The sequence below is a fragment of the Drosophila biarmipes genome, chromosome 3L (assembly GCF_025231255.1).
Source record: "Drosophila biarmipes strain raj3 chromosome 3L, RU_DBia_V1.1, whole genome shotgun sequence".
Classification (NCBI taxonomy): Eukaryota; Metazoa; Arthropoda; class Insecta; order Diptera; family Drosophilidae; genus Drosophila; species Drosophila biarmipes.
The window spans coordinates 5,873,875-5,891,153 of record NC_066613.1 but is presented as its reverse complement, the minus strand read 5'-3'; the positions used below and the strand labels follow the sequence as shown (position 1 = coordinate 5,891,153).

General features: G+C 42.7%; 3 protein-coding genes across 4 annotated transcripts; 1 reads left to right on the top strand and 2 right to left on the bottom strand.

Annotated features, from left to right (window-relative positions):
- Window positions 1–467: 467 nt before the first annotated feature.
- On the bottom strand, window positions 468–2,786 carry LOC108024922 (polycystin-2). The gene has a single exon (XM_017095119.2). It carries the CDS (start codon window positions 2,703–2,705, stop codon window positions 531–533), a length of 2,175 nt encoding a protein of 724 aa, XP_016950608.2. The 5' UTR covers window positions 2,706–2,786; the 3' UTR covers window positions 468–530.
- A 2,818-nt stretch (window positions 2,787–5,604) lies between these two features.
- LOC108024923 (polycystin-2-like) lies at window positions 5,605–7,881 on the top strand. Its single transcript, XM_017095120.3, has one exon. It carries the CDS (start codon window positions 5,669–5,671, stop codon window positions 7,847–7,849), a length of 2,181 nt encoding a protein of 726 aa, XP_016950609.2. The 5' UTR covers window positions 5,605–5,668; the 3' UTR covers window positions 7,850–7,881.
- Window positions 7,882–11,191: 3,310 nt separating this feature from the next.
- Window positions 11,192–16,625, bottom strand: LOC127010900 (venom acid phosphatase Acph-1). 2 transcript variants are annotated; one of them, XM_050886492.1, is made up of 5 exons: window positions 15,511–16,625; window positions 13,674–13,772; window positions 13,288–13,371; window positions 12,407–12,565; window positions 11,192–12,073 (listed from the first exon to the last, which is right to left on the bottom strand). In XM_050886492.1, exons 1-5 carry the CDS (start codon window positions 15,670–15,672, stop codon window positions 11,363–11,365), a joined length of 1,215 nt encoding a protein of 404 aa, XP_050742449.1. In that variant the 5' UTR covers window positions 15,673–16,625; the 3' UTR covers window positions 11,192–11,362. The 2 variants fall into 2 exon arrangements, with proteins under 2 accessions (XP_050742449.1, XP_050742450.1); XM_050886493.1 differs by lacking the exon at window positions 15,511–16,625 and adding an exon at window positions 14,853–14,977.
- Window positions 16,626–17,279: the final 654 nt, after the last annotated feature.

The window sequence follows — 17,279 nt, the reverse complement described above, 5'->3', positions numbered from 1 at the left end:
AAAGATTTTTTAATTAAAAATGGTTCAGGTACCACAATTGATAAACTATAGGGGTGGCGACACATTGGGCCAAACTACAAATCTGAAACTTACTAATCAAATAAACAATTTTTTTTTAATATTTGATTTTGATCTAGCAGGGCTCTGGTATTTGGGACAAAATTAAAACTCGCGAAATTAAGGTTATTGTTGCTTAATGTTATATCAGGGATCTAGTTTTGCCTGTTTTGTGATGAACACTTTCTTTGTGTGATGTCAAATTTGTGAACCACAAATCTTTGCAAACTAATTTAATGCTTTTTTCATTAGGAAATTCGACCTGACAAGACTGAAAAAAGACTTGTCGTTGTGTCGACCTAAAAACTAAGCTGGATAAAATCTTACACGTTATTTTCTGAGGAAAGTCAGTGACGCTTATAAATCAGACCCTAGCCAAGGTGCGAGTAAGAAGACATTTAACGAACATGTATTTTAATTAGTCAACATTTAATTAAAATTATCTTTCCTGATCATTTTTCCCCGTAATGAGTTTAAGTCGAGGGAGCATTCTCCTCAGCCTCGTCCAAACTTGGCAGCTTTCCATCAGCATCCCCGAACATAAGTCTCTCAATAAGATCCATTTGCGTTTGCAGAATCGCGCCCATAGTCATGGTTCGCTCCATTCGCTCCCTGTATCTCAATTGGATCAGTTTCTCGTCTGCTTCCTTGGGATCGATAATTCTCACGCTTCCCTGCCGTTCCCGTTTGATTTCATCCATCCGCTCCTTCTGCTTCAGTTTCCGTTCGATGTTTTCGGCTACTGTCCGGTTATGGCTCCTATAGCCCTTTTTAAGATGGATCGCTTCCAGGATAACATTTATGCAGTCGGCATATTCCACGCGAAGGAATTCCCAAAACGATATGCGATGCAATACTTTCCTATCCCTGCTCTGTTTGGCACTTGCCATCTGTCCCCTCATCATGGAAATAATCAAATTGATCAGCAGATACTTGACCACAAATCCCATTATGACATATAATATTATTCCCAAAAACTCTCCCCCGAAGGAAAGATCTAGCGGAGTCATCACATGATTATACCCGAAGGCAAAAGAAGTGACGGTTACAATGCCCTTAGGTAAGTCCCTGAAGATGGCTCTGTTGTTACCATTTATTGTGACAGTGGCAAGGGCAATGGCGACGATGAATATGATGGTCACTACCATGGTCCAAATGAGTGCTTGCCAAGCCATGGAAAGTGTTTTGCTAAAGAGCTGAAAGGTGCCGGTAAACTGCATCACCTTCCACAGCCGCATGGTGACTAGAGCTATGGAGAAACCCTCTAAAACATCACAAAAGTACGTGAGTCGCGCAGGCTCTCGAAAATCGATGAACTCGACCATCACAGAGATTTCAATTTGTTCGATCATGGACTGGACCAGGTTATCACGAATCGAGAGAATTATCACGGTCGTAATACTAAGCCCCACAATTAGGGCATCCACCTGGATCCATAGGGTCTTTAGAAGGCGGGGCTCGAACCAGATCTTGACGAAAAAGACCTTGGTGAACTGCAGCCACACTACAACGCTGCAAAACAATATAATCATTCCGAATTTCGACATTTCCCGGATTTGCTCTACAAACATTTGACTTTCGATTTCTAAATGGGCGTAGATGTTCCCGAAGGGAAATTGCTCCACCCACAGTGTGCATATACTGAAAATGTTAGCATCCGCATTGTACAGAGTGAAGTCCATAAACAGAGCACTCGTATTGTAATCCAGCCATGTGTTCTCCATCAAGTAATACATTATTTCCAGACTTTTGTTGCGGGTATCCGAAAGCAGTATTTTGTATCCCGCCATTTCAGGGTATTTAATAAAGTGCCCACTATGACTGATGCCCATGATTATGCTATCCCGAAGATCGGAAACCGTCCCCAGCCAAGGCGTGTAGATCGGCCAGTATTTGTTGGTGTATGGAAACCTTTCATACGGCAGTTTCCAGCCTTCCATAAAGTCCTTGTTGGTGAAAACGGGATCCCTCAGACCCACGCGGCTGTCCTCTGTCCTCAACTGTCTTAATCTTACCACGCCGAGCATTCGGACGGGCTCGGCATGAATCCAATGCGATCCGACACCTGAGTCTCCGTCCGTAAAGGCCACTATCAGGGAAAGCTCAAGGAAAGTATATGTATCCGGCAGAGTTGCCAAAGTCGACATTCCGAGCGTATATTTATAGTCCTTTACGAAAAGAGCCGTCGTGAATTTGTTATTGTAGTAATCCAACTGGTCGAACAACACTAAAGACATGATGAAATACAATAGGAATAGCTTGCCTGTTAACCAGAGTTCTTCCTTTATCAGCCGGTACCTCAAGTTCAGTTTCTCATTTCGGTGGCTCTCCGTGATCATCAGCTCACTCTTCAACGACCGAAGTCTTAGTCTTACCTTGTCCATGAAGGTCTCCACCCTGGCATTTTCGTCGGGCGTCACAGGGGCTTGCTGAGCTGGCCAGCAAGCGGCATCGATAGACATTATCGTAAACTTAATGGGAGTGAAAACCAGGATCTGTAGTAACGTCACTACCAAAAACGCCACCAGGATCATATTAAATTTTGCATCCTCGTGATTAAAGCGAGAGAAATTCCAAATGCAAAAGCCACATACGGATATTATAACCAGGGTCATATAGAAAATTATGTTACTGTCCTTTTTCGCCATTGCTTGCTTCTACTTAGCGGTTAAACTTTAAAGTCTAATTTCTCTTGATCGATTTCGGAAATAACCAATTTGACAATGCACAACGGGGTTACTTTTGCTGATTTAGCCTTATTTCTATTTTTTACCCTTGCAGAGAGTGTAATGATTTCAGTCAGAAGTTTGCAACGCAGTGAAGGAGATGTTTCCGACTCTATAAACTATATATATATTCTTGATCTGCATCACTAGGCGAGTCGATCAAACCATGTCCTTCTGTTTTTACGCAAACTAATCTCTCAGTATTAAAGCTATCGGGCTGAAACTTTTCCAAAAGTCTTCTTTATATTGCAGGTAGTATATAAGTCGGAACCAGCCGGATCAGACTACTATATCTTATAGCTGCATAGGAATTATCGGAAAAAACATTTTAAAAAATTATATCTCTGGTGTTTTTTAACATATAGCCTCACACGCTTGTAAATAAAATGTTTTCATTAGTTCTGAATTTCATATCATGTAGCTGCCATACGAACAAACGAAAAATTAATGGGAAATAATATGAAAACGTTAGATATTTGGTGTTTTTTTAACAAATAACCTCCTACGCTTGGAATAAACATTTTCAATTAGTTCTGAATTTAAAATTAAATTTTATTAAAATCAGACGACTATATCATCTAGCTGTCATAGGAAAGATAGGAAAATGGGTGGGAAAATAATATGACACAAATTATAGCTTTGTCGTTATTTGACAAATTATCTTGTAATATTGGGAATATAATTTCGACAAACAATTTCGAATTAAATTTAATAAAAATCAGACGACTCTAACATATAGTTGTCGAGGAAATGGTCACAGAAATAATACCAAATTTTCGTTTTAGTGTTACTAGGGCTACCAACAATCCTTAAAAATCTCAGACGGTGTTACTAACGTTGATTATTTCTTATAACTGCAAGGATATACACTTCGGCTTGCCGAAGTTAACTTCCTTTTTTTTATATAAGCAACAGTTTTTTAGCATTCAATTTATAACCCTAGTGCAGAGTATAGGCGAAACTTAGAAAGACGCTATAGATTTAAATTATTAACCCTATTAAGGGCACCCCTTATGAGACATATGTATGACCGGGTCCACAAATCGACTAACAGCACAGTGAAGCTTCAGTTTCAGCCTTAGCTTCAGTTTCATCTCCGGCTCAGTCAGTAAAGTTTGGAATGGCGACCAAACTTTTGTGCGGGCTAAGTGCAAGTCTTAGGGGGAAGTTGGCCATTTTTTGCTCCGATTGCCACTGAGACCCAAGAAATAGGAGCGGCCAGTTGGGCTCGAAGTTTCCTCTGAGCCGCTGCACTTTTGCCTCACATCTTTCTGCGGTCAGCTTACTAACGACTTTTCGATACGGACCGAGAACAGCTAAAACTTTTGCGCTTTGCCTAGGAGATAAAATGCTCCGATTGGCGAGGACTGCGAAACTCAGGTGGCCACCAGGTCGTGGGTGGACCCACCTCCTCCGGCTAATCCCGACAAGGAGGGGTGCAATGCATATTAATAAGCTGCACAAATGTTTGCCGGCAAACAAAGTGCCAGGATGCCGGCGCTCGGAGTCGGATGCCGTGTAGTTCAGTCTATTAAGAGGCACAATGGACTTCCTCCCCTGAAACCCCGGATCCAAGAAGAGCACGGGCATGTGATGCTTCATTTCCGCTTCCCCAGGGACTAAAGAGACGGTGCACAGGAAGAAATTTGATTTGTGGATATGTGGTTCAAACTTAACATGGAAGAAACATCACTTGAAGAACTTTTCCCTGGCCCTTTATTATTTATTTGGTCACTTTTTCTGTTTCCATTATAAGGTCGATCTATCAGAATTCTTTCGTCAGTAAAGGTTTATTTTTGAAACAGATTTTTCTAACAAATAAATTAATAATTACATTATAAACGTTGTTTCTGCTGCTTGCAAACTTCCAAATTACGGGGGCAGGCAGTTTCTCACGTTTTCTTTCTCTGTGATGAGAGTGAAAGCTTTCCTCACTCAAACTGTTTGCCGTTTAGTTTCGCATAAAGCGTAGTCTGCCCTGTAAAATGCATAAATCTTTGTTGGCACTGGAGCTCGGCCCATACCCATATTCTCGGTCCTGGGTCCTGGATCCCGGGAACCAGCTCCTAGGACCTAGGACCTGTATCCTGCCTGCTGGGTGGTGGACTCAGCCCCCTTACTTACTTTGCCGCCTGCAGCCGCTTGGGCGTCTTGTTTGTTGCACGTTTCATTTGTCAAAAAAGGTTTACGAATTTTATTGCCAGCCCCAGATCTCGGAACCCAGTGCTGGAATGCCAAGAGAACGGGGTCGTATCTCTGAGGACGGGGTGGTGGCCCTGCTGCACTTGTCGGCCGCCCTAAGTGGCAACTGCTGGGAGCCCATTGAAGTGCCACTGATAGCACAATAATTTGTACACGGCTTGCACCCGACAAGGACAGAGAAATGCATGGTTAACTAACTACCAGCAGCAAGTGAAATTAAAGCGAGCTAGGGCTCCTGGGAATACCAGATGCGGGATTAGAGAGCTGAATATTTCATGGAATTCGGGGGAAGGGCAGAAAAAAAGCTGCAAAATGAGGACATGGGGAAATCCTTAAATTTCGTACAATGAAAAATAAAATATTTGCCAATATGAGTAAAAGTAGAACAGGCAAAAATTTAAGAATTATAAATTGAAAACTCTACACAAGTAGTGACTTTAGTTTTTTTTAATGATATCCGTTGGCTTTGAATTCCGAAAGATAAATATGAAACAAGGGTAGGTTTTCGAGCAGCTTGGGTGAATAGAAATGGTTTTTTTTCAATAAATAAACTTTGATTGAAAACCAAAAGCTAACAATCTAAGGCTGCACAAGCAACCCCGTTGCACATTGTCAAATAAGTACTTTCCAAATCTACATAGAAAAATCAGAGATTGGGCAGAAGCTGTGAAAATACGCAAGCAATGGCGCGGAAAAACAGTAACGTCATCTTCTATGTGACCCTGATAATAATAGCCCTGTGTGGCTTCTGCATCTGGACATTCTCCGGCATCAATCATGAAGACGCCAAGTTCAATATGATCCTGCTGGCATTCCTGGCGGTAACGGTATTACAGATCCTGGTTTACACGCCCATCAAGTACACCATAATGTCCATCGATGCAGCCTGCTGGCCAGATCATCAGCCCCCCGTGACGCCCGACAAAAATGCCAAGGTGGAGACTCTAATGGACAAGGTAAGACTGAGACTTCGGAGGCTGAAGAGTGAGCTGATGATCACGGAGAGCCACCGAAATGAGCAGCTCAACCTGAGGTACCGCCTGCTGGAAGGAGAACTTGTTTTAACCGGCATGCTATTTTTAATCATTTTCGGCATGGCCATGGTGTTGATCGACCAGTTGCTTTACTTCAACACGGAAGCCGTTGAGAACCTCTTCGAGCTCGACCGGAAATATGAGGTGGGACTATCGCAGATGATAACTCTGCCGGAGGTCTATACCTTCATCGAGTTGTGCCTGATCATGGCCTTTACTGATGAGAGCAACACAGGTCACGGGGCGCCCTGGATTCATGCGGAGCCCGCCCGGATGCTGGGTGTGGTAAGGTTAAAGCAGCTGAGAACAGAGAACAGACGCGTGGGCCTAAACAAACCGGTTTTCACCGACAAGGACTTTTCGGAAGGTTGGTTGCCATATAAAAAGGCTCCCTATACGGACAAGTACTGGCCGATCTACGAGCCCTGGATGTCGGGGGTCTACAGCATTCAGGAGAAGCTCATGGGCGACACCTACCATGGTCATTATATTACCTATCCGGAAGCGGAGGGATACCAAACACTTCTCTCCGACACCCGGAGGAAAAGCCAGATGATTCTTCAATACTTGAAGGAGAAGAAATGGCTGGATTACAATACGAGTGCCCTATTTATGGACTTTACTCTGTACAATGCGGATGCAAACATCTTTAGCGTGTGCAGATTGTGGATAGAGCAACTTCCCTTCGGCAACATCCACTCGCACATAGATATCGATAGTGAGATTTTCGTGGAGCAACTGCGGCACATGTCTAGTCTTGGAATGATTGTGCTGTTCACCTTCGTTATTGTATGGCTGCAGTTCGCTAAGGTGTTCTTTGTCAAGGTCTGGTTCGAGCCCCGTCTGTTAAAGACCCTGTGGATCCAGGTCGACGCCCTGATCATTATACTCACTCTCTTGGTTTCAGTCATCTTAGGGATCCGGGATAACTTGATTCAATCAATGTTAGAAAAAATTGAAATCTGCGTACTGGTGGAGTTTATAGATTTTCGAAAACCTGAGCGACTCACGTTCTTCGCCGATATTCTGAAGGGTTTTTCCATAGCTCTGGTCACCATGCGACTGTGGAAGGTGATGCAGTTTTCCGGCACCTTTCAGCTGTTCACCAAAAGCTTTGCCATGGCTTGGCAAGCGCTTATTTGGACGACGGTAGTAACCATCATATTCATTGTCGCCATTGCCCTCGTCAATGTCACAATCAACGGCAGTCACATCTACAACTTCATGGACTTGACCAAGGGCGTTGTAACTGTCAGTTGTTTTGCCTTCGGATTTACTGACGTGGTGGATCCGACAGATCTATTTTTCGGCGGAGATCTGATGGGCATTATATTATATGCCGTAATGGGGCTTGTGGCCAAGTACTTGCTGATCAATTTGATTATATCCATGATGAGGGATCAAATGGCAATCGCCAAGGCGGACAGGGATAGAAAAGTATTGCATCGCATATCGTTTTGGCAATTTCTTCGCGTTGAATATGCCGATTGTATTAATTTCATTCTGAAAGTGGCCCACTTAAAAAAGAGGTATTACCGGGAAAACCGAACAGTGGCAGAAAATATTGATCGAAAAGTTAAGCACCAAGATCGAATGGCCGAAATAATGAATATAAGTCAACATCACCCAAAAATTATCCCCGAAAAGCAGAGAGATGAGGAATTGCTTCAACTGAGATACAGGGAGCGTATCGAGCGAACCATGACTATGGGCGCAATTTTGCAAACGCAGATGGAGCTCTTTGAAAGGCTTATGTTCGGGGATGAAGATGGAAAGCTGCCAAGTTTGGACGCAGCTGAGGAGAATGTTCCGTCCACTCAAGAAGCCTAAAGGAAAATAAATAAAACACACTTTTAAAAAGATTTGTAATTCGATTTTCTCACTTTTTATTTAATGAATTTGGTGTCATTCACCCTTAGGAGGGAAGCTTACATTGATTGAAAGCATTATTAAAAAAAATTCTTTAAACTGATCATTCTTAGTATTCTTTTTATTTCCCAAACTATAATTATTACGTTTTGTCATTAATGCTTGCTTCTTATGCAGAACTAAGTAAAAAAATAAAATTTTAGAAGAACTAAAAAGTAATGCAATTTTTGAGTGACGAAAAGGCAATACCTTTGTACGTATGTTGCACAAACTGTTAAGATTTGTGGGCGTTAGATTGGGCGTATCTCATTTGGATAATAAACTTGCGCTGAGGCTAAGGAATCTTAGTTTAAGTCCAAGCATTAATAATCAGGGTATTCTCCAAGTTGTTAATATGCTTAATTCTTTAACATTTTAGCAACTGAGGGACCTTTAATGGTCCTTCTTAAATTTGTCGAACATCATAGTGGATACTCATTCGATTTGAATCCAAATCGAAGTTTTCTGATTCTGGTTCATAGTAGAACGGGGAGTTTTCAAAACAATTGCGTGGTGAAAGACTGATAAAGATTACTTCGGATGACAGTAAGCACAAGAGTACATCAGGCAGCAGCAATACAAAATCAACAAGGAAGAACGCTATAGTCCAGTGCCTCGACTATCAGATGCCCGTTACCCAGCTTAAGGGAGAAAATGGACAATGAAGATATATAAGCAGAAAAGCGATATTTTAGGACGCCACCTACCAGCTATTTCAGTAGATGTTATGTAGGCGGCAGACAGATTTAAGCGGTTAAACCGTTTGTGGGCGTTAGAGTGGGCGTGGCACATTTCATTTAGTGATTCGATAGGTATTGCTGAGACAAATACATTTCAGTTAAAATTTTGGTTTATCATAAACCCTGTAGGCGCTACAGATTTTCGCGGATTGTGGGCGTTAGAGTGGTGGTGGCACCCCACTGAAACAAACATTAGCAGCAAGCCCAGGAATCTGCATGCCAAGTATGCCTGTTCTAGTTCTTATTGTTTCCGAGATCTCAGCGTTCATACGCACGGACGGATAGACAGACATGGCTAGATCTACTCGGCTAGATCTACTCGGCTATTGATCCAGATCAAGAATAAATATACCTTATGAGGTCGGAAACGTTTTCTTTTACCTGTTACGTACTTTCTGACGAATCTAGTATACCCTCTTACTCTACGATTAACAGGTTAACAAGCCATAAAAACATAAGCGAAGAAGGGCAAAAATTAATTTTTTGAAACTCCTAATTGCGACTATTCTAAAATCATCGCTGGAGAAATTGTGTCTTGAAGATGTTGATTTGAATTTTTAAGTCTAGGTGAATTCCTCATCTATGAAAGTGATCATGTACGAGAACCTAAGTTCTAATGGCGACATCTTCCGAGAGATCTTGCCCTAAACTAGGTCCTAACCACTGCTGCGGAGAGACTCTTCAGCTGGGAAATATACAGCAAAGTATCATTGGTACCCAAAATTGTAGTTTTTTCACAAAGGAGAAATAGTCTTTGATCGCATAACTATTGGATATAAAAGATTTTGATAGCTTAGCTGAATAAAATATGCCATTCTACCCTAAAAGAAACGGATAAATAAAAAGAAACCGATTGTTCAACCCACAATTCCGTAATATGATATTAGCAGCGGTGTCAGATCATTTATGCCCCAGCATTTCATCGCTCAAAGTGTCTTGAAGATGTCTATTTGAATTTCGAAGTCCGTGATCATGTACGAGAACCCAAGTGCATCAATGGTAGGAAAATGGCGACAACTTCCGAGATAAAACTTATGAAACCAGCGTCAAAGGAGGCTGCTGGACATCTTTCTTATCGCGGGCACCCGTCAAAGTCGGTGCCCACGTGGCGTGTACTTGCTTCCGGCGGCAGCCTTTCTCCCTGTCCACCATTAATCATCGGAGCAGAACAAGCTGAGCACATGCACTCATGGATTTGTCAGACGCCCACCCACACACACTACTTCCCCCGCCGCCGGAAAATCAAATTAAGATAAAATTAAAAGCAGCAACAAACACACGAGCCGAATGCAATTGGGGAATGCCCGACTTGCTGCTAGGGGATTCGTTTATTTTTTGGCAAACATACAACATATGCGTCCCGTTGACAAATAAAGTTTACAGATATGCACACACCAGCACACACGGAGCAGGAAAAACTGACGCACACAGACGCGGAGGAAAGCGGGAAAACTGGAAGAGAGATGGCAACGCACACGAGTAAACAATGGCGAGCAGGCGAGTGAGCAGATGGTTGGGGCGGAAAGAAATGGGCGAGGTGGAAAACAACTCCCCAATGAAATAGTTTATGGTAAACCGCAATGCGAAAAATGTCACCTCTCGGCAAAAATGAGCGGGGCAACCGGCAAATGTGGATGTGGCAGCAGGGCCAGCAGGACGGTGCAGAAGTGGAGCCGAAGATGGAGTGGCGCATCCAACTGGCTAAACAAGTGCGGAAGTTGTTTGCGTTTGCCGCTGGCAAAGGCCAGGCGGAAGCGGCCTATTGGGCAATGGCAGTGACGGCAGTCGACTGTCGCCACAGAGCGGAAATGAGCCAACTTGGCTGCCACATGGGGCGCAAAAGACGCCGGCTGACAATATCCGACTCTGAACTTCGAACGACGAACGGCCCACAGGCAGCTCCGGTCAGAGCCTATCACTTCGGGTCGGGAATGTTGAAAGAATTCCACCACCTGCAAAGTTCGTTCTACGCAGATAATCGGGGGTGTTACACAAATCACTAGGGTCGTAGAAACACTTCTAATGCTCATTTTAGTGTCTAAAAGTATGCAACACTTTACTTTGGGCTCAGCACAATGAATTTAATTAGAAAGACGACTATTCTCTTAGCAGCATCATGTTGGTTACCTAAAAGCACATCATAAGTGATTTCAAAAGCTTAGCGATTTTCGCACCATTCTTCAATGTTGGTTAATTAGTTCAATATATGTTTAAAAAGGTAAGAGAGAACATTATAGTGAATCCCTCAACTGTAAAATACTAGTGAAGAATATATATTCTATATAGCAGCCTTTCCGAGCTTCTTTCTACCTGTTACACACATTTTTGTATACTGCTTGGTCCAGTTGTTTTATATCCACAATTATTTACCAGCTCCCAACTTAATTGGTTTCCCAATTCGATTTCCACACCAACACCCATTAAAATTCGGTATATTTTTTCCGTTGACTTGTAATTTAAGACGACTCTTTGCTTAGAAAAACTTTAGCACAATCACAACCGGATCAAAAAAAGTAAACAAATCTTTCAATAAGTTATTAACTGACAAACAACGCGTAAACTTATATTTATTCGGTCTAAGCTAAACGACTGACTTAACTAGAAAACTACAGCTTTATCGTGGACTGTTGACAGCCCGACTCCCTGAGATGTGTAGCACCTTTGTGATTCTTCTATGTCCACCAAATTCCGGTTCTTATGGCCCCCGGAGCGGTGGTTCCGTGAAGGCTTGGTTTCGGGACTCGCACCGCTTGTCGTCCGCCTCCGTGGGAAGAACGTCCTTGGCGAAGTCCAGTAGCCTGTCCAGGGGACATTGGAACTCACAGCCCGGGAGCGTGAGCTTTTGAGCCTGGCCTTTGGGATCGTTGCGGAAGTAGATCTCGACCCAGTAGTCGCCGGTTTCCTTGTTTTTGTGCAGCTCAAACAAGACCATCGAGGAGTAGCGAGGCATCTGGCGTTCCCACACCTTCAGGGCAGCGAGAACGTTCACCACCGTCGAGTCATGACCCGCGTAGATGAAGAGCTTCCTGCCACTGGGCTTCAGGGTTCCGTTCTTCTTCTGCTGCATTTCATCGAGCATTTTCTTGAGGAACGGACCGCCCTTGATCTTCTGCATCTCGGGCGTGTAGACGTTGTAGACGTAGCTCTGTTCGGCCAGGAACTGGAGCTTTTCCGGGAAGTAGGAGTGCGTCCATTCAGGCAGTTCCAGACCCCACTCCTGCTCTGCGAGCAGAGTCAAGTAAAGCGACTGCACGTCCTCGGGCTCCTTGAAGCTCAGTCCGGTGTGCTGTTCCAGCTCCTTGTACATCTCCAGGTAGGGTGCGATTTCCGCTTTCACCTCCGGCAGCTCGTAGACTTCATTCAGGGCCTCGAAATACCTCGGGCAGGGCTTTCGCACCAGCAGCAACTGCAAGAAGTTTATTTTTATTAATTTTGTTTATATTCAAAGTTTTTGTTATTAAGCAGCACAAATTTAAAAAAAATCTTTAAGTATGTTTTTTTTATGGGTAGGAATGTATTTACAGAAACAACACATTTTTTAAATAAAATGGCGAAAAATCTCAATTAAACCAAAAAAGGTATAAGAAAAAGATAACAATTTTAAACCAATAAATTAGACCGTATTCGGTTATCAAAGACAATCTGTTGCATATTTAATCTCTGTCAAATCACTAATCGAGCTTCACCCCCGTGGAGGCGGAATTTTCGATTAATCACTTCGGCCATCAAGTATACGCACCGTATCCTCATTGAGTTCCTGGGAGAAGACAGGTATTGGTTGCCAATTAAACCGGCCATTCCACTCCATGTCGGTGCCCTTCGGCGGGAAGAAGGCGGCCAGAACGGTCTGCATGGTCATGTGGGTCCGCGGAACACCCGTCGCCTGAGCGTGGACCGACTGTCGAGGGGAAGGAAAGAAAGCGGAGACGGAGAAAGCGGAGCAGGAGAAAGCGCGGGGCCGCAACAAACGCAGAGAAAAAAAGAGACAGAGAAAGGGGAAAAGGAATTGAGTGATGAGCCAAGCGCGCTTGAGCTTTGCAATTTGTAAACGTCCGCACTATCAGGCAACCACCCCGCGCACGTGATGGTATGGGAGCATGGTAAGATACACAGAGAGAATTCGGTTGGAACTTTAGTTTGCAATTTAACTTTCATTTTGGAAATCAGATAGGTACCAATATCTTCAGACAAGTTTTAATTACAGAGAGAGGTTGAATTGTATTTTCTGTAAAAAGCTCAAATAAACTAGCTATATTTTTAACTAATTAAACTCATCTTGACGGATTGGTTTTTAAAGATTTTGATGGATCCAACAAATTTTAATAGCCCTTCTTTAATTTAAATTAGAAAGAAATCTATCTGTATTTAAAAAATCCGTTTCAGCAATAAATCAAAAATACTTCTAATTCTATCAAAGCGAAGTAAGGTGAAGCCAATAAAAGACTTTCTCTTTTCTGCAAATTAATTTTTCAATGTCCATAACTTATAGTTGCAAAAAACGACTAGAGATCAACTTATTAAACTCAAAACGTCTGAATTGAGGACAGTTTTACGCTTTTTCTCTCTGTGTAGGGGTGCAAGGGCTGTGCCTTGTCGGTTCGTTAGTGACTGCTTACTCACATCAGGACTGTAGTTGGGCGCCAGAAATTTGCCATAACGCTTACGCAGCCAAGTACCAATGTTGAACAGCTCGCGTTTGCCATTCTGGAGCGTTGATTTATTGCATGGCATGAGCGGATGGCACGTGAGACAACAGCAGGGATCCGAGGAGCAGCAGGAGTAGTAGTCCGCGACAGAGATGGAGAGAAGTGTTATAAAATAATAAATGCCTTGCATTTTTGCAATTGCATAAACATATGCATGTGTATATGTTAATGCAGCCTGCCCGAGCCCCAGCTCCGCCAGCAAAACATTTGCATTTCAATTTATTTAAATGCTTTGCCGGGGGTTGGGACTCGGGGATGACAAGGCAAAAGTTTGCGCCGCACAACTTTTTCTCCACTCACATTCGTTATTTGTCCCCAGCCAAAGGGGTAGTAGGTCTCGTTTACATAGGGATCCCTTGGATACGTATCCGCCGGCGTTCGTGGTCCATGTCGGAACACCTGAAGTTTTGCAATTACAATTTGTATTAGTCAAGCGGATTCGCCACATGCCCTCCGCAGTGTATGCAAATGCCCAGCTATATGTGCCAGGCGATCGAGAGGCAGAAACACTTTAATTAGCCGGCGGCCCAGGGAAATCCAGCACGCGACTGCCTCGCAATACTACCGCTCGTGCGACCCCAGATTTAGCGGAAGCGTTCTCCCGTGCTGATAAGACGGCATCTTACATGAAGGTCAGACCTGGAGTCTGGAACCAGATTATGGTCCTAGTAGATACATAACATCCATAATGACCAGGGATAAAGCACAAAGCAAAAGTGCATCGCAGCTTTATTTCTAATTTTATTATACGTTTGCAGACAGGTTTTTGGGAAGAGTGTAATTTGGGAAGCCGGTTTTTGTTTTGCTTTCGTATCTGATTTGTAATTAATTTTGTCTGTGGGTCTTTGGAAGACGTATGAGTGAGCGAAGTATATAATCGAGTTAATCAAAGTAAGAGTTATTTCGGAAGAATTTATAAATTAGGCTCGTTTGTGTGTCGCTTATTTAAAAAAAAATCTGTTGATGCATTAGCTAATTTGAACAAGACCTTTAATGAAGCAACAAACGTTAGGGGGAAAAATATTATATAATATATAATTATATATAATGTATAAATTTTTTTTAGTACTAACTTTTTTCGCCCTTTAACGATATCAAATTATATATCCCCTTCGACAAATCTACTTCAAGGTTTGGAATAATTGGCTGATATAATTGCGCATCACACAGAAAAAAATAGCGATAAAATAAAATAATTGTTATGGAGCTCTGTGCTTTGATTTCGCCCAGTTTTCCTTCACCACCTTACTTATTTCCCAAGGTCAGAAATTCTTGTAGCCAACTCGCTTTTGGCAGAAATTATATAATAAATTATTAGGAGCTTGAGAAACATTTTCCGTTGAACTTGCCGCCTGGCTGCACCCGAGAGTTTTCGCAAAGTGTAATTCACAGCAATTATACTCGTGAGTACGTATTATTTGATTGAACTGAGTCGGCCAAATGGCGCAAACAGCTGATACAATAAAAGGAAATGCAAACCTGAGACTAGTCGGCTGGAAACTCCGCCAGCTATACTGACACGCCTTTATCGAACGAGTTCGCTTTCCGGAATGATGGTTACGATTAAGCGACCGGACTGAGTCTTATCTGCCCCCGGAGCTGACAGTCTGCTAAACTGTAGTACAATCATAATTATGGGCTTACACTCCACAACAAAAAATGAGCCAGCGTTTGCACTTTCGCTTGATACGTTTATAAACAAATGCTTTATCAACAGAATGTTTGTTTTACTGCCTACGTAAATGTCAATGCCAGGGCTTGTCGATGCGGTAAACAAAGCTCAAAAAATAATGCAATAACGCTGTTATCAGCTGAATTTTAATGGCACAGATGATTGCTTATTCCGGATTATGCAGTGTTAATTTGTGAGGCGTTTTTTAGGACTCACAATAAGGGGCTTAAAAAATAACACCGCGATTAAGTTCCCTTATCGTTGCTCAAATTGTAAGGGGGTTATGTCCGCTTGTGACTCGCAGGAATATTTAATACCCGATCTAGACGCGACTTTCACTTCATCCTTATTTCGCACTACAAAGTTGTTTTGCGGGGAGTGTACCTCAGCCGCTCAGCTGTTTTGTGTTCCGGACGCAAGTACCGAACTGATGATCGGTCCGCCTGCGATTGCCCACCTACTTACCACATGCAGCAGCTCGAGCGTGGACTTATCAGCGCCGGGATCGTAGAGCTTGGCCGCCGACTCGACCGCCGAGTGGGCGACGCACCAGATTAGAACCGCCGATGCAATCAATCCGCCCGTCATCGCTAGACAATGCCTCCGAGTGAAATGCGAACGCGGCATTTTGGTGGCCGGGCTTTATAGCCGTGCAATCTGTCAGGGGATCGGATTCTCCGACTCCGCTTGGGCCTGTTTCCGCGGTCTCGCCTCGGTTTTTGGGAGTCAACAGTCCCACCAGATCGCTCTTCGCTTTGTCTCGCCTTGCTCTTGTGTGCTTTTAATTAGCCCGAAACTAGCTAACTCACGGACGCGATGAACGGGTTTTCGCTCCACTCGGACCTGCTGGTTGCACGGGTTTCTCCCAGTGTAGGGCCTCAAATATCTTCTGTTTACCGAGGGCTAAATACGATGCTGATAGGCGCTGTTTAATATTCAGATTTTCGACTTCTTCGGGGTCACACGCGACTGTCTTCGTGCACTATCTTTGGCCCGACTGCGGGGAATATGTCGTTGCAAAAGTCAAAAAGTCGAAAAGGCATGAGTGTCCGGCTCTTTTATCGTTCCATTATCGCTAAACGCTTTCGTCACCGTAGCACTTTTTATTTCTATTATTCCGTGTGTATTGTGCCGTGGGGCTATTGTACGAATATATGTTTGACCGCGCAGAAGCCCAGACACCAACACAATGCCGCAGCGTTTGAGGCGTTTTAAATCGCGCCCGCGACTTTTAATTTATATGAACTCTCGGGTTTGCTCCGCCTGCTTTATTTTCTGGTTAGCGCCGCCGCCAGCTCGAAATACCAACGAATTTGTCATCGAAACTGCGTGTGTAAGCACTTGGCAATAAATCGTTTAGCTTCTGGATCGGGCAATATGTTAATTTCACATTATCCATCTCGTTGCTTAATTGCCGAATTTAAATACTGCTTGGGGCTGGGCTGGATTTGGATTACCGTTTCGTCATAGTCCGGAAGTTTTTGTGAAGCGATGTCCCTCTGGAAGTTACACACTGCCCTTTTGTTTGGGTTGGTTTTGCTTTTTGAGAGATACTTCCGATTCGAGTGAGTGGAGCCTCGACTGCCAACTGTTTGAATTTCAATAACACCGAGCACTTTTTATTTGATGAATGTGGGGAGTTAAAAGATGAGGGTCGCCTAAGACGTTTACGGGAATTTTTGGATGTTTAGCTTTGTCGTATCTATAACATGGATATTACGACATATGAATAGACTAATCAGAAGCCCTAGCACTTCACTTTGCTTGTTGTCTTAGATTGGCTATTGGAACTTAAGATACGTTTCTTTAAAATTAAACCTATCAATAATAATTTAAGCGGTTTCAATAAATTAATTTAAACATGTAGATACATTAAAATATATGTTTCAATAGAATTACAAGAGGAAAACATATTAAAAACAGTAATTTTAAGGTAAGAACAAAGAACCTTTTTTTGAAATGAAATAGCCTAAAAGTATGCTGGAATTAACCTATTACTCCTACAACACACATCACATGTTATTTTTAAGTATTCATTAAAGTAATGCCGTTAAGTTAGTCATTTATAAAAATCATCTAATTAATAATAAAAATATATTAAAAATGAAATCATTTGATTTCATGACTAGAAAAATCGTAAGAAATCCATGGAAATCCCTGATTCTCAATAATTAGTTGTAGTAGGGTTTTAAATTTAATACAAAAGTTTGCACATGTAAAGAACTAAGTGAATA